Source organism: Prionailurus bengalensis, chromosome B1 (assembly GCF_016509475.1).
Source record: "Prionailurus bengalensis isolate Pbe53 chromosome B1, Fcat_Pben_1.1_paternal_pri, whole genome shotgun sequence".
Lineage (NCBI taxonomy): Eukaryota > Metazoa > Chordata > Mammalia > Carnivora > Felidae > Prionailurus > Prionailurus bengalensis.
In genome coordinates this window covers 186,172,094-186,195,197 of record NC_057344.1, presented here as the reverse complement: position 1 = coordinate 186,195,197, position 23,104 = coordinate 186,172,094, and the positions used below count along the sequence as shown (strand labels likewise).

Sequence of the window (23,104 nt, the reverse complement as noted above, 5' to 3'; positions counted from 1 at the left end):
TAGAAAATGAATATAATTTAAATCTAGTACAAACTAATTTTATGCTGAGCATTCATAGCAGTTATTAACAGAAAGTGCTATTTCAGGCACTGAGTTAAATCTTTACATATATTACCATCTTACTTAACCCTCAATCCTGTAAGATTGTACCCATTTCACATATGACAGGACTGATATTCAGAAGTTAAATGTGAGCTCACATGGCTAATAAGTACCCGTGCAGAGATCCAGCTCCAAATCAAATTAGAAGTACCTGCAGAATTCAAACATCACAATTTAAAAATGAAATCTGAAGAAGTAATACTATTTTATTTCTTTTCAAATAAAAGTGCTTCGTCTAGAAAAGATTCTGTACTTGCATGCATCCAGCTTTCTATGGGCAATAAATCCTCTGCAAAAGGTTGGGGTGTCATCGCCTTCCTCTTTTTTTTTTTTTAATTTTTTTTTTCAACGTTTATTTATTTTTGGGACAGAGAGAGACAGAGCATGAACGGGGGAGGGGCAGAGAGAGAGGGAGACACAGAATCGGAAACAGGCTCCAGGCTCTGAGCCATCAGCCCAGAGCCTGACGCGGGGCTCGAACTCACGGACCGCGAGATCGTGACCTGGCTGAAGTCGGACGCTTAACTGACTGCGCCACCCAGGCGCCCCTTCTTCCTCTTTAAAAAAAAAAACAAACAAAAACCTAACCCCCACCCCCATGACTCATGATTCTCATTGTAAGTATGACTTTTCTTGCTGATTGATACTGATGACTGAATCAAAAAAGCGAGCAAGTAATTTGGTATCAGTTATCTGTACTTCCAGATTGTATCTGTAGCAATGATTAGGTAAAATAATGCACTGTCAATGACTTATTAAAAATTTATTTCATGTAATAAATTATATAATTCATTTTTATTTTTAAACAGTCTACACCAAAAATATTTTTTGAAACATCTTTTTCTTTTGGCAAAACGTACAGGGTAGCAGGCTGACATCACTTCACTTCTAGTAGGTAAAATCCCCTTGCAATGATACAAACATAGCTTTTCCTCACATGTCTCTAAAAGTTCAAGTTGATACCACTTGATAAAAACAAGACAGCATAACATAAACATTTCCGGATTTTTGCCTATGGCCTTAGATCGAACTGAATATTAGGTGGAATATTACAAAGATATACTCGGCAGCCTTGAACTCATCATCTTACATGTATACACACACCATGTGGCTACAAGGAGCAGGAAAACAAGAAAGGCACAAAAGGACACAGTGGGGAAGTCTCAGACCTGTACATCAAGAATGGCCATAAGAGACATATAACCAACACAATGTGACAGACAAGGAAGTTATTTACAGGAATTTTTTAAGTGCTAACAGCATATTCATGGTTTTTATCAAATTATTCAGAGGATATCAAACTTCTGCAATGACCAAACTTCTGTGTACACACACTGGATTAATTTTTAGTTGCAAAATGAAGTCGGCCTCACGAATGCAAAAACATAACAAAACCATTGAAGGGCTTGGGAGAAATTAGTAAATGGGAAGAGAAAACTCAAGTGTAATCTGAACGATACTCATCAGAGTTTGCTGTTGTTATTGTCAAATGTTGGCTATTTTCCTCTATGAAAGAACGCAAGAATTTGATTCTCGTGACGAGCTAATTCAAGAATAAAGCAATATCACTGGTTCAAAAAATTTGCCTTTATTTAATTTAAATTTTACACCTATCATAGGTATATAGTCTAGAAATAAAAACACATCCAAGAGCTTAGGCCTCAATGACAGTGTTTTGGGGTGCTGGGGAGAAGTACCAGAAAAAACTTAATTTATATTTAAATTTACCATTGTGTATATCAAGTGCCTACTGGCTGAACAGAACTGGAGTCAATAATTCATACTCTATAACTTCATTCAACTAATACAAAAAGCTAAATAGAAAGATTTATAGTTGAACACCGAGTTCCTAAGGCTGGTATCACATATCATTCCCTGATAGAGCAAGAATTCATCAACAGAGGACATAGGAGCCAAATTGAGAGCTGGATTTTAAAATACCTTTCCCTGCTGTGCGTATAAGTAACACATTGTGTAGTGACCTAAAGAATATTCTGTGTTACTCAATTTTCTTTTCTGGGAAGACTACCACAGTCCAGTGACTTTAAGAACCAGACTCCAAAAACTCTACCTGAGAGCCTTAATAAGGGCAGCTGGGTCATGATTGGAAAATCTATCAGCCGATGCCCCTCTGCCACAGTTCAAGGGTAACTAGGCCAATTATGAGGCTTACCCAATGGTACCAATAATTTAAAATAAATAATTGTACGTGTATACTTTTTTACACTTACACGTGAAAATGGGCGAGAGTGAGTGAAAATGATGCTTGGCTGGGAGCAAAGGAAACCTACGACACCCCTTCAAAAACTCTCGTGAATTCCAGGACCTCAAGGTCAGATTTAAACCAGCAGGAATAGGGCTGTTATTCCAAAACCTCTGAAAAGAAAGAACTAATAATAAAAACTGCAGCTGATTTTATGCACCAGGAATGAAATGTTACAACACATCTATCATTCACATGTGGGTTCATGTAATTTATCTTCAATTAGAATTATTATCTATTCAGCAGCTGAAGCCCAAGAAGTGCTGATACACTGCAGATGAGAAAACATTTGCTGGTCTCTCGGCTCTGGCCTTCTCCAGCTAAATGATGAGCACACAATACAGATCACTCGTTCTATAAAACAACCTTGGCTCACGTGTCCAGTTAAGCCGTGCCGCCAGCACGTACATTTGCAACATCTCTTCATCCCCTCTCGTGGACCCCAGAGGGTCCGCTGGGGCTCTTCAGCTTTATTGGTTCTACAACTCGGTCCCAAATTCACATAAAAAAAAGCCTCACACAACCTTTTAATCCAGGATTTACTCCTCTGAAATGTATTATTGGAGCTATAGCTAAAATATTTGAACCCCAAGGATACAATAATTTAAAAGTAACCTTTACAATATTTATAAGTGAGTACTTTATCTCCACAGCCTTGACTTCCAAGGTTGTCAAGCTAGTGTCAAAGTACTTTAACTTCCACGTTGATGGGAGTGGCATCCCTCTGAGCTCGTGTTTACCGCAGTTTACACTCTACCAAATCAACAGGGAAAAAGACAACCCGGAAACAAAGGCAGCATTCTCGACTGCAGTGTTCTCAAAAGCATGTTCAGTGGGATGTCAGTAGGCGTCTAACTGAAAACAGGGGTTTCATCTTCGGATAAGGACACACTCAAGCTGGTTTCCAACCAGTTCTTTGAGCCTTTCATGTGCCGATAGGCAGGTTTGCAAGGGCCCCAGATTATCTGCCTCTGAACATTTATCCCCGTGAGCACCTCCTAGGAACACGGCTCCACAGGGCAGGTCTTGAGAAACATGGCTTTGGCATTTTGGTGTTCGGAGACTTCACTAATCCCTCGGGCTTTGAGACCATAGTCTAGTTCTTAAAAATAAACAACACAAATAACTGTGATAGCCGGTAAGTCTGGAATAGCAGACTCAGAAATTGAGCGTGTGGGCAGGGAGGGGAGAACACACCTGTTTATCCTCCTACAACATTTTCATCTCCCCAGCAAAAATACGTCCCCAGATTCCCAGGTTAACCACTCCTGATAATGGCTGTGCACAACACCTGAACGAAATAAACAACATACAAAGGTCGCCTAAAGCAAAAACAGTGGAATAAAGTTTCACTTGCCCAAATGGGGAAATGAACAAGTGCCATATAATCTCATGTTTACAACCGGTAACCCTGGTTATTGCTTACGAGTCTGACACTGTACAAGTGCCTGGGTGGCTCAGTCAGCTAAGCATCTGGCTCTTGACCTCAGCTCAGGTCACGATCTCACAGTTTGTGGCTTCAAGCCCCTGTTGGGCTTTGCACTGACAGCTTGGAGCCTACTTGGGATTCTCTCTCTCTCCCTCTCTCTCTCTCTGCCCGTCCTACACTCATGCTTTCTCTCTCTCTCTCAAAATAAATAAATACGCTTTAAAAAAAGAGTCTAACACTGTATAATTTGATAACATTTATAGAGCTTTCTTCTTTGAAGCACTACTGAATAATTAAAGTTGCTATGGCAAACTTCTTTACTTGAGGAGTTCGTTTACTTTAGAGTAGGATTTCTTGACCTCAGTACCACTGAGATTCGGGGCTGGATAATTCTCTGTCTGGAGACGCTGTCTTGTCCATCGTATGGTGTTGACGGTACACCCCTGGCCTCAAACCCTGGATGTCAACTGCACTCCACAAGTTGTGACAACCAAAAATGTCCCCAGATGTTGCTTAGATATAAGCAAATCATCCCCAGTGGAGAGACATTGCTACGGAGTGCAAACTAAAGCTTGACTCTGCTTCCCTGGGCAATGTCCATTTCGCAGGCATACTGTGACTTAGACACATCAACGTCTTGTAAACAGTAGCATCAAATCTTTCTACCTTCTCTGTGACCAGAAACATAAGAAATCTGTGTGTGAATGGTAGAGAATGGTTAGAAGGAAGCAGTCTACACATTTCAAAAGGAATCAAGAAGTATTTTCACTGTCCTGTAAGAATTATCGGAATCATAATGCGTAACTGACAAATAGGATAACAATTAGGAAAATGTTAATTGTGTATTATCTGTTAAGGATCATAATGACTGAGGCAGTCTAAGAGTAAAAAAACTAACAGTCAACAGCGACTAGCTCCGATCACATTCTAGTTCTCCACCAAACATTCTCCACGAAATTCTCAATTCAAAAACCTAAGGTCTTGTCTTTAAACCGCTTATTTGTACTGCAGCCTCGTCACTTCTTTCAAATTATCAAAGAGAAACCTTTCACATGTCATGGAGAATTCTGGTATGTGTCAAGAAGCACATTATCTAGTTTTAAAGCCATTTCTTCAATATCCACATTTTCAGTTCTGTCATAATTGTCAACTCCAGACACATGACTCTCTTTATTTTGTTCTTTCCTTACTGCCTTTAAACACTTGTCAAGTCTCTTTATGAACAAGTCCACATCCTGCGTCTTCATTCCAATGGCTGCGGCAGCATTTAGGTAAGCACAAGGGTAATTATTTGTATGTGACATAAAGCCTTGGAAAGTGTAGCCACTCACGGTTTGCACAGACCCAAGAGGCACAACCCTGAAAGAGAAAAGATTTAGCAATTTAATGTCTGGTGATGCTAACAGAATATCACTCATAAACAAAAGATATCTGTGTTACTAAGCCTTGTATCTACTTATTGAGAAGTTTAAAAAACAATCATAAATCATGACCTGATTTATAAATCATGAAAATACACTGTGGCAGCCTTAAAATAAAATTATGCAATACGTTGCTATTTTACATAGAAAAGTACTGCCTGGAGAGTACCGCTCACTTATCTTCTATTAAAGAGCCATAACCTCTAGGAATTGCAAATACCTTTGTACCTTCTTCAAAGAGAAAAAAGAAAATGATTTCTGTTTTGGTACCAACTATGGAATCTGACTTCACATATACCTACCTTAATGAAATACTGAAATTTGTAAGTCAAACCACTTTGGTTAATTGTGTATTGCCTCAAAAAATCAACAAACTAAAATCACACCCATCTGATCTGCGCTGTGCAATGGAGAGCTGTAAAGCAAAGATCCAGAAAAAACTATGCACCCACTCACAGTGGATGGTGGTCAGCAATCAGTATATTCAGCAATGGCATGTGCATTTCTTAAGCTAGATTTCATTAGCAAACTTGATATAAGCAGATTTCTACCAGTATTTCTTTCAAAAAAATAAGTCAATTAAGGTCAATCTAAACAAAAAGACAAATACTGGCGACACTAAAAGCAAGGCTAAGAAAACCACTTTAGAAGTGTCAAAACTGTGCTGTGTATAGACAGAGTTCATCAAGGTAAAAGCTGAATTAATCTAAGATTTTTTCTTTTAAAAAGTTGTCCTTTGATGTGAAATCTCTAATCTCTGGTAGTCAAGAGAGAAATGCTTTCATAGAAGCATGTAAAGAAGAGTACTTAGGGCAAGATATTTCTTTTCAAGTCATTTTTCTCTGACCTCATCAAATATAAAATGAAAAATGAAATTCATTTTTAAGCCGTGTATCTATAAGAGAAAAAAGTACACTTTTCAAAGGTAGCACTTAGACAAGAATTGCATAACCTTTTTAGTTCAGGAAATGGGCTTCTCCTTAAAAATGTTTTCATCTAAATTTAGTAATGAAGATGACTTATTTCTAATACCCTGACGTGACACCACTGAAGATTATCTAACAAAGGAAAATAAAGATAAAAACGTATAGAGACAAGCGGTGTAACTTTGTTTCTGTAGCTCTACGAAACAGACAAGATCCCGATCTCCCTGAGGCTGTTTCCGGCGTGGGCCTTCCACAGGCGAGCTTTCATAGCACCACACGTTTTCCATCTCTTCATTCTTTCACTCATGACGAATCCTCAGATGCAGCTCAGCATATACATGGGGGACTATTGTTAAGGAAAGGTACTTTATTACAGGGAGCTTGGAAAAGCCAAATAAATCCGGCCTCTTTCAGACACACTCACCTGGCTCCAGACACCTGTCTGGTAAACAGCATTGAGCCAAGCTGAGTGACAGCTTTGTCTTCGTCTTCACCTAGTGTCTTAAGTGTCATGGCTGAAAGAGAATAAAGGATCCCAATGTACTTTGGTTCACCAGCACAAAATCACTCAGAAAAAAAGTACTTAACGAGGGAGACCTGACTTAGGTGTGTGCGTGTGTGTGTTAAAGGACACATAACATAAAATGTTATCATCTTAACCATTTTTGAGTGTTCAGCTCCGCGGTGTTAAACACACCCACACTGTTGTGCGACCATCCCCACCACCCATCCTCGTCACTCCTTCCATCTTGCGAGGCTGGGACACTGTACCTCCATTCTCCCCTCCCCTCCGACCCCCAGCAACCACCACTCCATTTTCTGTCTCTAGGACTCTGACTACTCTAAGTACCTCATACAAAAGGAATCCTACATTCTTCGCCTTTTTGTAACTGGCATGGAGATATTACTTTTTATTCATTGTCAAGGGGCATGATTTCACTTTAATGCACTTAATAAATCTTATTTTCTCTTTTTTTTTTTTTTTTTAAATTTTTTTTTTTTCAACGTTTATTTATTTTTGGGACAGAGAGAGACAGAGCATGAACGGGGGAGGGGCAGAGAGAGAGGGAGACACAGAATCGGAAACAGGCTCCAGGCTCTGAGCCATCAGCCCAGAGCCTGACGCGGGGCTCGAACTCACGGACCGCGAGATCGTGACCTGGCTGAAGTCGGACGCTTAACCGACTGCGCCACCCAGGCGCCCCAATAAATCTTAATAAATGCAGACAAAAATTTGTTAATATAAACGAACATACTCAGAATCAGAACAGAATTTCCGGATCACCCTTCTGAAGAGTGAACATTCCAATTAAATAGATGGAACGATGACATGATCAATATGGCAGTTTATTCAAATTCAACCATGTTTTAAGAACTTATAAAATGGGAATGTGGGATATTTTCAGCACATACATAAGGTTATGTAAGATCAACTTCTGCATATATAATGAGAATAATCTTTCTGAGGTTACATGAGTAAACTATGTTCTCACCACCACTACTAGCTACCATTTCCTGAGGACTTGACTTCCCACACTAGATACTTTACAGTCTCAACCATTCTTTAACAATTTTGCATGTGAGGGATCACTGTCTCTATTTTATATAGATAGGGGAAAGGAGGTGAGAGGTTAGTACATAGCAGAGTTGTGATTCAAAATCATACCATATCATCTTCTGTACTATAAACCAGCAAAGGACTAAATGGGATGGGTTTATTATATATTGGTGGCATATATAATTTGTTATATATTAATATATATTTAATATATTTTTAAATATTTAATATATATTATATATTTTCCATGGAAGCCAACTCCTGCAAAAGGCTTCAGTTACAAATGATTGTTTCCTAACTTTCCTCAGATATGCATGAAATATGAAACATTCCACTATATATATATTTGCAAAAGGGAGAATTATGAAGCTTAAAAGCTAAATGCATAAAAGTCAACGTTCATATTAACCTGTTAGTAGCCTTTGTACTACATAACAAAAATATATAGTCCTTTTACAAAGGAAATTATCATAAATATGGAGTTCTCTAACATAAAGACAATCAGGAAAACAATCACAGCATTAAAAACAATACAGATTTAATTTTTAATATTATGGTGTTTTGTTAAATGGTGAAACATTTTATAGAGTTCTTACTAGTGACTAAATTATTTTGGTTAGAAGCAGGAGTCAAAGTATCTTTTTCTGTATATTCTAATATTGATTTGGATTCTTTCCAGTGTATGGTTTTTCATCTCAGGAATATATTAAAGCATTTCTAAAGGCTAACTAAACCTTTTCAATTTACAAATTAATAATGTAATGAATTTAGAAATATCATTGTAACCAGAAAGAATTCATACTCTTTCTAGAAATACCAGGTCCCTGCTGGGGATGGTTATGAAGCACTGATTTTTTTTTTCTTAAGAAAAATATATTACCTAAAGATATGGGATTGTGAGGTGTATGCAACAGTCTTTCATTGTAGGTTTCTGACAGCTTCTTTAGTTGGCTGGACAAATATGAAAACATTTCCTGCAACAACAAAATGTTACATTTATTTTTTTTTTTGAAAGATTTTTAAGCAATCTCCACACCCAACATGGGGCTCAAACTCACAACCTCAAGATCAAGAGTTGCACATTCTATTGACTGAGCCAGCCAGATGTCCCCAAAATGTTACATTTAAAGAAAATCAAATGGATGCTTACTGAAACTTGCCAGATTTAATAAAACAAAATCTGTTTGGTGTGGTATCTGTGCTGTAAATTAACTCATTTCTGTGCCCTGGGAGCCAGTTCTTTCCTTTGATACAATATAGCGAGATTCAAAGCCGCCACAATTATCAGAAACCACAGGATTTAGGTGAAGAAGGCAAAGGACCGCCATATTTCCTGCTTTGGGGATATTATGGAGCTATCACAAATCCGTCCTCTCTTCCGAACCTCCAGGGCTACCACTCTGGTCCAAGCTGCCATCACCCTGTCCCCTGGACCACAGCAGTAGATTCCAAATGATTTCTCTGTCGACTTTCCTGCCCCTCTACAATCTGTTCTACATGCAGAGGCCAGAGCAGTCTGAAAAGCATAAATCAGATCATGTCCTTCTCAATGATTCCCGTCTGTAAGTACTGAAAACCCAAACTCTTCACCTATTAAGGCCCCAAATGATCTAGCCCAGCCAATGTGCCCAACTCAGCAACTGTCATTCCCCCATTTAGTATAGCGACAGCCACATCAGCCTTCTTTGCAACCACCAAACACAGCAAGCTCATTCTGGTATAAGAACCTTTGCGCCTGCTTCCTCTAGACACAAGACAGTGCTTCTCCCAGAACGTTCGATAAGCCCTCCCTTTATTATTTGCCTATTAAAGTCCTCCCGGTCTCCCTCCTACGACCACTACCTATTTTGGTTTCTTCACTATACTTATCACAATCTGAAATTACCTTATTTATTAGCTTAAATGAATACTTCCTGTGACTACCTCCTCGAACGGGAAAACTTGAAAGCAGGGACTTTGTGTTCTTCGCTACTGTTTTCCAAACACCAAGAAAAACGTGCCGTACTTTTAGTATGTACGTAACATAGGAAAAAGTAGTTTAAAATGCATTTCCTTCCAAATGCACAAACTCAATATTAACAACTCCCTCAACTCAAAAGAACATAGCAACTCAAAACAAAACAAAAAAAAATTGTGTTCTTGGTCCTACTCTGGAAAATAATGTATACCTAAGAGTAGAAAATAAAATAAAAATATTTTATAAGTATAGTTCCATGTGCACATGTATGTAAGCAGTTTAATAAAGTCTAATAAAATAAATAAATCTTAAATTGGCAACTGTTTGACCTAAAATTATACTTTCTTCTAGTAAGCCCTTTATAAAGTGTTGAAATAAAAATCTGACCAAATAAGTCTTTCCTGAAGAAGCCCATTTGCCCTGACCTCCTCCAGTCACAGTCAAAACACATAAACTCTACGGATACACTGAAGGGCCAAGTGCCAACAAAGTACCAGGTGTAGACAGCAGGAAATGATACTTCTCCTACTTCGAAGGCTGCAAAAAGTGCTTCAGTTTTCTCTAAGGTAAGGGTTGGATAGTCTGATTCTACTCAACCCATCTTCTGTTAAGATTAAGAAGAAGAAAAGTCCTACCAAGTTTGTTAATTATTAATGAGTCTACTTAAGACCAAAACATTTTTTTTACACAGTATATTTTGTGCTCTGACCTGAAAAAAAATTTTAAACTAGTAGTCATTCTTAAATTTTTAGGCTATTATATAAGATCAATTGTCTCAGCATGTCAGAATTGTGAAATCTTAGATCACTAAAATAAACTGACTTTTTTATATTAGAAAACTTAACATCCACATTGGTCATATCTAATGAAGTTATGAGGAAATGTTACTGTTAGATGTAATAAACCTTTCTCTTTCATTAAAAAACAGAGTAGGGACGCCTGGGTGGCTCAGTCGGTTAAGCGTCCAACTTCAGCTCAGGTCATGATCTAGCAGTTCGTGAGTTTGAGCCCCAGGTCAGGCTCTGTGCTGACAGCTCAGAGCCTGGAGCCTGCTTTGGATTCTGTGTCTTCCTCTCTCTTTGCCCCTCACCCACTTGTGCTCTCTCTCTCTCTCTCTCTCTGTCTCTCTCTCTGTCTCTCAAAAATAAACATCAAAAAAAAATAATGTAGAGAAATAATTAAGGAGGTAAATGTCATCACCACTTGCAAACTGTAAAGAGCTGTTTAGGCAACTTTTCTTAGACATATAAAGATTTCTTGGCCCCTCCTTCTTAAACTACCATTCTGATATTCATTTCAGAAGGTGAAACAGCAAGAGAATCAAATGGAATCCAAAGATCAAGAGTTTTTCTGACAACTGGAACGATTCCTAATCTTTTCGTACTATACCAGTATTAATGAACAGTAGAATTTCTGGATTTCATTTATATATTTTCATCTACTATAAAGTAACTAGGTCACTAATCCAAATGCTCTGTATTGCCTAAAAAAGAAAAAAGCAGTCACATTTTAATTTAGATGTTAACTGCTGATTTTTCATCATCTATATTATACACCGAAGTCTTAATTTGCAACTGGCTGTCTAACTCTCTTAGTCTCAAATTCAACTTCTCATAAGCAGAAACAAATCTGATAGCTAGGAAATGCCTTTTATTAGCCTCCTACATCTTCCACCCTAAGAGTAACAGCAAAATACTTACTTCAGTGGTGAGGACAAATGTAAAATATTATTCTATCCAGTATGGCTACCCCAAGAATCACCAATGTGAACACACTCGTAAACTAAGAAGCCTGACGAGTAATTAATATGTATTTATTTGTACTTAGCTATTTCCAAAAAAAGAGGAAATGTTTCCCTAGTAACACCCCTAGAGGGTGCTTTTAAACTTACTGATGCATACATGGCTATTAAAAAACTGAGATTCTCCTAATACTCAATTTCTAATACTTTAACAAATCACTTTTAACCAGTTCTACTGATTGCTAATATCACTAGAAATCAGTTTTACCTAAAACTTTAGACTACAAACATAATGCTAAGGTACATCTTTAGACTACAAACATAATGCTAAGGTAACTAAATCTTACATATAACGAGTATGGGAGTAATTACACAAAAAAGAAAACATCTGTGAGTCAAGTTCACATCCATCTGCAAATATTTCGTGTAAAGGGTTATGATAGGTAATCCAATAAGCAAAGAAGCTTAAATATCTTAACGTGCAATAAACTGAATCCTACAATATCTGACAGGTTAAGGCCCTCAATGTTCTCCCATTAATATCACTACATTTAAAAAATATCATTTGGAAGGCTGTACCACTATTTCCTACACTACTACTTAGCTAAGCAGTTTTTTCCTGATATATTAAAGGTACTACAAAACCTGCACTATTTTTTTGCCGCAGTTAAATCTATAACTGACATTTATTATAAAATACTTCTGTAAAGGGAGAAATTTATAAGTACCCAAAGCAAATGTATATAGAAAGATCTTACTTAAAAGAAATGAAATATTATTGATTTTCTATGTCTTTTGTGCTGTATTTAACTTAATTTTAAAAGACTCTTCACTAGATATAAACTGAACTGCATACCTGAATGCTAATGTCAGCTGTATTTCTAGAATAAAAATACAAAACTTTACACCATAGTTCAAGATGTTAATGGAAGGGAAGCTGAATTATATTAAGCATTATCTTTCACATGGCCTTTTGTAAATTGATTTGCAGCTGTAAAGCCCAACGTTTAGCCTATCCCTCCCCATAACCCCCAAATGTGCATAATTCACTGAATTTTAAGGGAAAATGTCTTATGTAATGTTTTCAAAACATACCGTTTCTTGCTACAAGATAAGATGAAAACAGAGCTTCAGAAATTATTATAGTATGTCTTACAAAGTAGGTAATAGATTGAAAGGGAAACGTAACAAGTGGTCTAACACATCCATGGTACCATGAAAGGATAGGCGACAACAGACCGCACGTACAGACCCATGCACACGGAGGTCCCCGTGTGCACATGCCAGCACAGAATGCCACGTGCTGCTCTGGCCGTGGCCAGCGGCAAGGACCTGGGTGCCCTCAGCAGGCCCTACATCTCAGGCTAACGCCCTGCTTTCAAACTCCTCTGTGGAGGCTCCATAACCAGGCCTGAGATCTGACACTCTGATGGAAATTCAACTACTCCACTTCTAGGGCTGCAAATCTACTCAGGTTTCCAAGCTTAGCTCTGTTACAGAACAGCATCTGAAGCTGTATGTCTGATGTTCTTTCAGAACTTAGCTGGTCTTCCAAGCCCAGCTAGCAAGCGCTGGCCACTGGAGTGGCCCTTCCGCTGTCACTCCTCATCTACCCTTGGCCCACTCAGCAGATACTTGCAACGACGAATGATTATGCATGTGCCCTGTTCAGCAAAGCACTCTTCTAGAAGGAAAGCTAAGCAGAATGCTGGCCTTCTCTGGAAGTCAGGAGAAACTTCTAAGACTGATGCTTCTTTTTGCAGAGAGAAACCCATAGAAATGGTGTCTTAAATTTTAACCCCTTTCTCAAAGGGTTCTTCAGTTAAATTCATGGCCATCTCTCCCCTCAGTGAAGCAGAATGTTGATCAGGAAGGGGCTAAGGGCACTAAGGGCACAGGTTCAATTCACACGCCGCCGAGTGCCACTCTCTCTGATCCTTTCACACTTCAAAAAAGAAGGCTTGAGAAGGAATGGCTTCAAGCTGAGTTCTTGTCTGCCTCTACTGTGAAAAGATAAAGCACTTTCTGAAGAGATATACTAGATGAAATAACCTCTAAAAATATCATTGTGGTGAATAAGGGCACAGAATAAAAAAAAAAAATCCTAAGTTTTCTTTTAACACTCCTTTTTTAGTACGCAATAACACCGATAATATAAAAAGGAGCTCTCAGTGATGGTATATAAATAGCTCCGGCTGAAGCAAAATAACTTTGCCTCAGCTTCTCCAGAGCCGAACCGATAAACTATCACGATTAAATTTTCACAGTTCAAAAGCAAGTCCATTTAAACAAAAGAGGCCCTTACTTCTGCAACAAATCCAATAAAAAAACAATATTTATGCCACATACATGCAATTAGGGCTCATGGAGGACATCCAGATTTTTCAGTGAAGAGCCCTGCCTGTTGAATGAAGTTGTTAAAGAGTAAACTTTTATTCACTCACAATGACAGGGTTCTCAAAGGAGTACTTTAATACTTTGAATGTTACTACTACAGGTAGTCTCTAAGAAATTCTACACAAAGAATTTTAAACATTAGTCTTTGAGGTTTTTACATACCTCCAGTAGCGAAGAAGAGAGGGTCGCGAGATCATCATTTTTATGGCTCTGATGCCTAGCACAGAGCAGGAAACCATGCCCCCAGTGCTGGACGAGCGACTGGAAGCAGTGGGAAGGGAGTGGTTAAGACACAAAGCGCAGAGGCGTTAGAACCACACAGACCTGGGTTTCAGTGGCAGTTTTGGCATTTCTTTTTTTTTTTTTTTCAACGTTTTTTTATTTATTTTTGGGACAGAGAGAGACAGAGCATGAATGGGGGAGGGGCAGAGAGAGAGGGAGACACAAAATCGGAAACAGGGTCCAGGCTCCGAGCCATCAGCCCAGAGCCTGACGCGGGGCTCGAACTCACGGGCCGCGAGATCGTGACCTGGCTGAAGTCGGACGCTTAACCGACTGCGCCACCCAGGCGCCCCAGTTTTGGCATTTCTTGTGCTCTTTGGATAAGTACCTGACTTCTTTGAGCCTCAACTTTATCTGTAAGATGGGGATAATACCTACCTCACAAACTTGCTTTAAGTCGTACATGAAATAATGAATATAATAAACCTAGCAGAGCTCCTGACATACAGCAAACATTCATAAAAATGCCAACTTTCCACCCACCTACTTTTCCCTCCTAAAAGAGTTTTCTGGTTAAAATAACTAACATTAGCTGGCAGGACTCTCATAGACACATGCCAACACCCCATAGCTATAATCCTATTCTTGTCGTCCCGTGCATTCCACTCTATTCCATCCAGATAAAAGGAAAAGAAAAAAGTTCCGGATGTTACAAAGACAAGTACTTCTTGACATCTGAGATGGAGCCATCCAACTTGTAAATATCACTAGACATAAAATTAGTCTCATAAAATATTTGTTCGATGATTAACAAAGAACAAAGTCCCAATGAGAAGCAGAGCGGGGCTACCTGCTGGATCTATTCACTTGTTAAGCTACATATTCCTACAGGTCACTCTCAAGGCAGGTGGATTTGCTATGCTGAGCAAACTGTACACACGCATGGGTGTTTGGAATCATCTAAATGTATGTGAAAAATTTAAAGTCAAACCCTAAATGTCAGAAGTCAGAAGAACCATGGCATCACAGAAATTCTTAGATTCCAAAAAGATGACAGAGCCCCTGTAAGATCAACAATTCCAAAATCCTACGGTAAGGAAATAAATTTGGAAGAGGAGTAGCCTGATATAGCACCTGTTACACACAACAGGTTATCACCATTTTAACTCATTCCTTTTCACAAGTTATGGTGAGTATTGAGAAATACTGAGAAATATTCCTATGAGAACATCTAGTTCATAACGTCAGTATCAAAAGTTATTTGCTCTCTAACTGGAAGATACTTATTCTGCGTAAAACAAGAGATGACCACGCCAAAGTAAACCTAGGTGTTCCCTAATACCTCCCGTTAGTTCATTCAACCAACATCTGAAGAGCATCTAGCGCCTCAAGCAAAGGATGCTAAGCCCAGAGGGATGAATGCAAGCTCCAGGCTGGACACGAGTCTCCCAGACTCCCCGTCCAGAAGGACCAAGTCTCATTTCACACCCCTGATGGTGATTTCTGGGGGGTATGCACTCAGATAATCAGTTTAATATGCTAGCCAAATAAACTTAACTACAAAATCACTCAAGACTGATACTAGTTTATTACAGCAAATACATAATTTTATTAGCTATTATCATATATAGTTTCAATTGAAGAACAGAAATAGGAAATGCTGAACAGTACACTTATTTGATACTATAACAGCATATAAAAATTTTTAAGGTTTCAGGGCGTCTGGCTGGCTCAGTTGGTTAAGCATCTGACTTCAGCTCAGGTCCTGATCTCATGGTTCATGGGTTCAAGCCCTGTGTCGGGCTCTGTGCTGACAGCTCAGAACTTGGAGCCTGCTTTAGATTCTGTGCCTCCCTCTCTCTTTCTGCCCCTCCCCCCACTCTCTCTCTCTCTCTCTCTCTCTTAAAAATAAATAAACATAAATTTTTAAAAATTTTTTAAAAGTTTCTATCTACATGATAACAATAATCTTTTTTTTTTTAATTTTTTTTTTCAACGTTTATTTATTTTTGGGACAGAGAGAGACAGAGCATGAACGGGGGAGGGGCAGAGAGAGAGGGAGACACAGAATCGGAAACAGGCTCCAGGCTCTGAGCCATCAGCTCAGAGCCTGACGCGGGGCTCGAACTCATGGACCGCGAGATCGTGACCTGGCTGAAGTCGGACGCTTAACCGACTGCGCCACCCAGGCGCCCCGATAACAATAATCTTTAAATGTCTAACTTAAAACTTGATGTAATAGTCTTCTCAGAGATATTATATTTCCAAAAATGAATTTTTAGCCAAATCTGAAGAGGGACCATTAGAAGGCAAAGAGCAACAACAATACAAGAAAGGACTATAACTAGGACAACTAAAGAGATCAGAAACAGATAACTAACAAGTTATATTTTTAAACCTTTGATATTTTGGGATATTTATTTGGTCCATCTCAAACTCCACAAAATATTATCTACCTATGTACTAAAATGCTAAAACGTTATGTTTCTTCTCCAAGTTTCTGTTATAGATACAAGTGACCTGTGTGCCTCCAAAATAATGGGTTTCGAACTAGGATGCGCATCAGATTTATCAGGGAAGTTTCTTAAAAATGCAGTTGTCTTAGCCCCACTCCAGACTTACTGAATCTGAATTTATCATAAAGGAAAGTTAATTTTATGAAGTGATCTAGAACAAACTCTCTTGGAACTGCATAGGACTTTGCTTTCTAGACTCAGTCTAGAATATCCTGTAAGTAGGGCACTTAGGTGGCTTAGTTGGTTGAGTGCCTGACTCTTGATTTTTGGCTCAGGTCATGATCTCACAGGTCCCTGAGATCAAGTCCCACATCAGGCGCTGACAGTGTGAAGCCTGCTTGGGATTCTCTCTCTCTCTCTCTCTCTCTCTCTCTTTCTCTCTCTCTCCTTCCCTCCCTCCCTCCCTATCTCTCTCTCTCTCCCCCTCTCTTTCTGTCTCTTCCCTGCTTGCACTCTCTCTCTCTCAAAATAAATAAATAAAAACTTTAAAAAAAATACCCGGTAAGAGTTGTACAGGTATTTTAGCCATCCAGTCTAGTTTATGATGACACCATAAGAGTCTAATAAATGCACAAGTTGTACCTTCACAGAACAGATGCCACTTCGTCAGGGAGGCTTTCCCCAACCCTCCCAAAACTGGGTTAGGTGCCCCAGCTGGGTTGGGTGAAACATGCTCTCATATCTTCTGCTTGTCCTTACATAAAGCCAAACAGATTTGTAATTATTTATTTAACATCCAGATTTCCCCCCACTATAACTTCCATGAGGGTAGAGACTACGTGAGTCTCACTGGTGAATGTGACCTTAGGGCCTAAGCATAAACATTTCTTTGCCTGAATAAATGAACAAGCAAGGTCCAATACTGCCAACATAATGTGGGGGCCAGACTATAAAGGATCATGATGGCAGGGTAAGCTTTGTCTTGCAGGCAACCAGAACTCAAAGCAGAATAACTTGAAAAACTTTAAAGTACTGACCTGGCACACTCATTTACAACACAGCAAATGAGAGTAGGCTACAGATTAGAAGGAGAATTAGTAAATTCCTGTAGCCATCCAGGGGTGATATGGTAAGGGCCTGAGCTAGGGAGCGGTAGCAGCGGAAGGGAAAAGGAGGAGATGAATGTTGGGAAACATTAGGAAGGACTCAAGGGCATAAGAGGAATCACAAGTATCAGTGTCAGAAATGTAGTTTAAAACAAAAAAGGGAATGTGTTGGTTCATCTACAGCCAAGTCTACAAGGAGGCATGGCTGGATCCAGAAACTCAGATGATTCTTAGTTCTGTTTTCCCTCTTAGATCTTCTAGTCCCAAGAAGGCTTTCTTGGTGAGGCCAGAAGTATGGCAGGTGAGTAATAAGATCATAGGCTTACGGTTTACTATCTCCAAAGCAGCAAACCCCCCCTCTCTCAAGACTCTATCAAGTCTGCTGGAAGGAGCCGACCTCCACATGCCCACCTGTGAACCAAGCTAGCCGGGTCATATGCCCACCGCTCCGACAAAAGGAGGAAAGAACACTGTCACTGACAGTCCCACTGGGATCACCTGGAGTCAGGGAGGGGCAGCTCCCCATCAACAGCGGTTCTGTACAAATACCTTATATCCTTTCTAAAATACAACTGAGCTTTTTTGGCCAGGGTTGCTAAATTCATTCATTGCCTTTGCCTCCTTTGCGTATTGGTAGACATAAGTCTTCAGATTTATAGCTATGTAAGATAACTACACAGCTACCAGGCTAGATTATTTACCCATATAGGAAAAAAGCGGCAGAGTTTAGAGGTTAAGATAGAGGATCAGAGGCCCAATTGCCTAGCGTTAGACCCATGGCCCACAATTTACCTCAGACACATTCTTTATCCTTCCATCTCCCGTAAAAATGAGGATGACAGAAACACCTCACAAAAAATCTGCAAGTTCAAATGCCTTTTCCATAGTAAAACAACCAGTTGTAGGAGAGCTAAGACCCACGGGCACTTAATACAACTAAACTCTCATATGAACAATACAAACAGGTGATAGTTTTGCTCATCTATAAACAGGTCTCATCTGTCATATGGAAAAGGCTCCTTGGAAGATTTGTTGAGGTCTTCTCTTAACTACAACAATCTATTACCGTGATGATCACTTCGGGGAGTTGATCAAACTGGAGTTTTAGTCAAATCATTTGGAAATGTTTGTTAGGTTTTTTGAGGCATAATTTATATACAGTAAAGATTCGGAGGCCCAGTTTTCAGGGGTTCACGTCTATGAGTTTGGACAAACATATACAGTTATGAAAACACTCCCACTCTCAAGATACAGAACAGTTTACTACCCCAGGAGTCCCCTCGCTCAACCCAAGACTCTGACAACCACTGATCTCTTCTCCGTCCTGATATGTTTTTTGCCTTTTCCAGGATGGCATACAAATGAAACCATTTAATATGTATCTTTTGAGCATGGCTTATCTCATTTAATATAAGGCCATTATTTTGAGAGCCATTATTTTGTTGCACATATCAGTGATTTGTTCCTTTTTATTGCTGAGTATTATATACCACAGTTTGTTTATACACCAGATGACAGACATTTGGGTTGTTTCCAGGGTCTGGCAATACTGAATAGAATCACTACAGACATTCACGTATAGGTTTTTGTACAGACATAAATTTTCATTTCCCTTGAGTAAAGAACTAGGAGTGGGCTGGCTAGTTTATATGGTAGCATATGTTTAACTTTATAAAAAACTGCGAAAGTGTTTTCCAAAGTTGCTGTACCATTTGTGTTCCTATCAGCAATGTCTGAGCGATCTACTTGCTTGAGAGGTTTGCCAGCATCTAGCACTGCCAGCTTCCTTCTGCGAGGTGTGCAGTGGTACCTCACCGTGGTTTTCATACGTGTGATGTTGAGCATCTTTTTCCATATCACATAAGTATTAAGAGAGGTCCTCACAATATAAACAATTACTTTCCTATGGACTGTTTTTTGGGGGGCGGGGGGGGCGGTGCGAGGACTAGAGTAAAACAGGGAACAAAATTTTTCAACTTCTGTTGCATATTCATAAGGCCGTTGAGAGGATCTACCACAAAACATACATAAAGTATCTTAAAATACGTGAAGTGCTATTAATAATCTAAGGGACTTCAACTGCTACTGATGGTTGGGAAGTTACACAGATACAAAAACTGTCCCAGGGGCCGCTAGCTCTCCCAGATGGGAGATGAATAAAACATTTTAGTCTGACCCGCCCTGCCAACACTGTCTCTGTCTACAATTCTGGAGTTGTCCTGAATTAATTAAAGCTAGTTTTTAGTGTTGGAGACAAAGTCTAGTTTTCAAGCACAAATGTCACTTTTCTTTTCACAGCCAACATAACCACTGAGTTCAGCATTGCAGTAATGACAAGGGATGAATTTATTATTTTAGAATGAGAAGCTAGCTAACTTCTGACCTGGTTCTTTCTCCTGTGACTGACATCTCACACCTATACAAGTCTTCAGACTTCCCAAAACTAAGAGGAAACAAACCTGTATGTTTGTTTTTCAAGGGCCTCTATCTTTAAGTGATAAATGAACTGATTTTTACTGAACTAGTAAGAATCTCTGATGTAGGAGTTTCTCAAAAAAAACAAAAGCAAACTCACTTGTCCAAGATCTCTCACCATATCTGGACAGACAGGAGAGAACGATTCACTGGAAACCCCCTGGGGTGATTCCAGATCAAAGTAAATGCTCTAGGACCACACTAGCTAGCTATGCCTTCCAAGTGGCAGACCAAAAGGCAAAAACACCAGTAATATGGAAGGATTTTAGTCAAGGGTATGATTTTGTACCGAAATGGAAAACTTACCTTTCTTTCTTTTAATAGCTTCTTATAGCCATTTGATCCAAGTGATAATAAAGTAATAAGGACATCTAAAGAAGGTGAAGCAGAAGCTCTTCCTGAAATAAGATGAACAAGTCACATTCAGGGCAGGGAAATTAAAATTTATTATAGTGGCCTAGGTACAAATGGAATTTTTGTTTGTTAGTTACTTTTTCTTAAGAGCAACTGATTTATTTACCTGGATACATCTTGCTGATTTCCTGAATGAAGGAATCATTAAAGCCAGCAATTATAGCGCCACCTACTGGAACCATGAAATTTTTGTCCAAGCTCTGTACGAAAGCATCAATTCTACCAACTCGAGCCCCCTAGAATGAAGTAACATGTAGTATTACAGATTGGCTTCTAGAAAAAGAGACGACAACTGCTATTAACAAGTAAATACCATTAAACAATGCACGAAATATCAGATCAAATATTCTAATTTTCTTTGTAACAGTGCCAATAAAGGATTTTTAAGTATTAAATGAGTTTAAAAAAAAATTTTTTTTTCAACGTTTATTTATTTTTGGGAGGCAGAGCATGAATGGGGGAGGGGCAGAGAGAGAGGGAGACACAGAATCAGAAACAGGCTCCAGGCTCTGAGCCATCAGCCCAGAGCCTGACGCGGGGCTCGAACTCACGGACCGCGAGATCGTGACCTGGCTGAAGTCGGACACTTAACCAACTGCGCCACCCAGGCGCCCCTTAAATGAGTTTTTAAATGCTGCTCCTTTTATGCGAAAGAGCACTTTATAGTTTACAACCTGCTTTCATACAAACAAATCATTAACTCCTCACAACACCCTGGGGAGGAAGGCAGCGTTCCCGTAGTAGTTCAGGTGAGAACTCAGCTTTTCACCTTAATGTTCCCTTGTCTCTCATCTGTGATCTTCCATTTGACAATAAATGCCAACAGTGGGTCCTGCAACTATTAACTAACTTTAAACAAGAGTGGCCACCGTAATCTAATAGACGTTAGCCGCCCATGTTGCCAATCGATTAGCTATACGTTTAAGTACTGTACTTCTCTTTGATGCTTGGATAATCTACTACCTGCATGACCACTTTAAGCGACAATCTGTGCTCCTACCACCATTCAGACAACAGGAGAGAAAATTTGTTTTTAATATCAACTAATGGAATCTTTTTTGTATACTCTTGGCAATGTTTCTAAAGAACTCGTGTTTCCTAGTGTCATAATCTTAGGTGATCTTCTTCCACTGCAAATGAACTTCAAGTGAAAATCTAATATGCTCGTGAAAAAATGAATACTTACCTACTAGAAATGTAAAAACTAAGTTCTAGTCCCCATCCAACATAGTCTGTGACCTTCTATCTAATGTGCTTCAATTTTCTCCTCTTAAAAATAGAGATACTATCTAAATTTCAACTAAGACAGTTTTTTTCCTTTATCTGTAGTGACAGATTTTCAATCTGTATTCACAATCTACATTCTTATTAATATAACCACATTTGACCTTCATCTTCACACTTTCCCTCCACATCCATATCTCAGGGAGAATAGAAGGAGCAGATAGCTGGCCTAATCTAAGAGACCAGATCCAGGCAATCGGTAGAAACACAAAAGCAGGAAAGGGAAGCAGACTACTTCGGAAGCTACTGCATGATTGTCTCAATCTCAACCTTTCCCTACGACTCTTCTAATTTCCTCATAAACTATGATCAAAGAAAAGCTCACTGTATCACAGGAAAACAGAGAGAAGCATATAAAGACTAACAGAATAACTCAACAGCACACAAAGTAGCAGAAGGTGAAAATAAAGAGGAACAGTTAAGAGTTGTCTTTTATTAACACTTCAGTACTGTCCAAGGCTTCCTGAGAGAAACGTGAGCCTAAATCAGGTACAGGAGTGTAAGAGAACCACCACTGCATTGGACTTTGCTAGAATCCCCTCACGGCTAAAACCCAGAGAGCATAAAAGGCACTACCACACCCCATGGCAAGAAGACAAACAGGCTCCCAAAAAACAAATGGCTTTATCAAAGAAACAGAATATCTAAATATTTTTAAAAGATGAAACTTCGCAAAAAAATGTGGAAGTGAAGTATGGGTTTTTTTTCAAATTTTTAAGTGAAAAAATGCCAGCTTTAGTGAGATATAATTGACACAGTATGTAGAAGTTTGAGGTATACGACACGATGATTTGATATATGCATACATTATGAAGTGATTACCATAGTAAGTTTAGTTAATATCCATCAAGTATGATTTGATAAATTGCTTAGCAAAAAAGATGAAAAAGCAAGCTAGACCCACTCACTGAAGTCAGAGGATATCAATGAGGAGGAAAAAAATACCGGAAGGCTGAAAGGGTTTTTAAAATTTTTTTTTCTCCGTTTTTATTTATTTTTGGGACAGAGAGAGACAGAGCATGAACGGGGGAGGGGCAGAGAGAGAGGGAGACACAGAATCGGAAACAGGCTCCAGGCTCCGAACCATCAGCCCAGAGCCCGACGCGGGGCTCGAACTCACGGACTGCGAGATCGCGAGATCGTGACCTGGCTGAAGTCTGACGCTTAACGACTGCGCCACCCAGGCACCCCTGAAAGGGTTTTTAAATAAAACAGGAATCATACGAGCATGTTCTATGAAGGAAAGGGTTGTCAATTACCAGCTCATTCATTTCCTTGTTTATTTACAAAAGAAATATTTGGGCACCTATCAGCTGCCAAACATTGTCCAAGGTTCTAGGGACAACGATAGCA

The 23,104-nt window shown here is 39.2% G+C and overlaps 1 protein-coding gene across 2 annotated transcripts in view; it reads right to left on the bottom strand.

Moving 5' to 3' along the window:
* Positions 1–1,669: 1,669 nt before the first annotated feature.
* The window catches only part of SEPSECS (Sep (O-phosphoserine) tRNA:Sec (selenocysteine) tRNA synthase), a 37,003-nt gene continuing 15,568 nt past the window's right edge, over positions 1,670–23,104 (bottom strand). Inside the window, exons 7-11 of one of the 2 annotated variants that reach the window (XM_043572858.1) lie at positions 20,574–20,703; positions 20,360–20,451; positions 8,580–8,673; positions 6,566–6,656; positions 1,670–5,153 (exon numbers count right to left, since the gene is read on the bottom strand). In XM_043572858.1, coding sequence (XP_043428793.1) covers positions 4,850–5,153; positions 6,566–6,656; positions 8,580–8,673; positions 20,360–20,451; positions 20,574–20,703 — 711 coding nt within the window. In that variant the 3' untranslated portion in view covers positions 1,670–4,849. Of the gene's footprint in view, positions 6,488–6,565; positions 6,657–8,579; positions 8,674–20,359; positions 20,452–20,573; positions 20,704–23,104 lie in introns of both variants that reach the window. The other variant, XM_043572859.1, reaches the window with a different exon arrangement.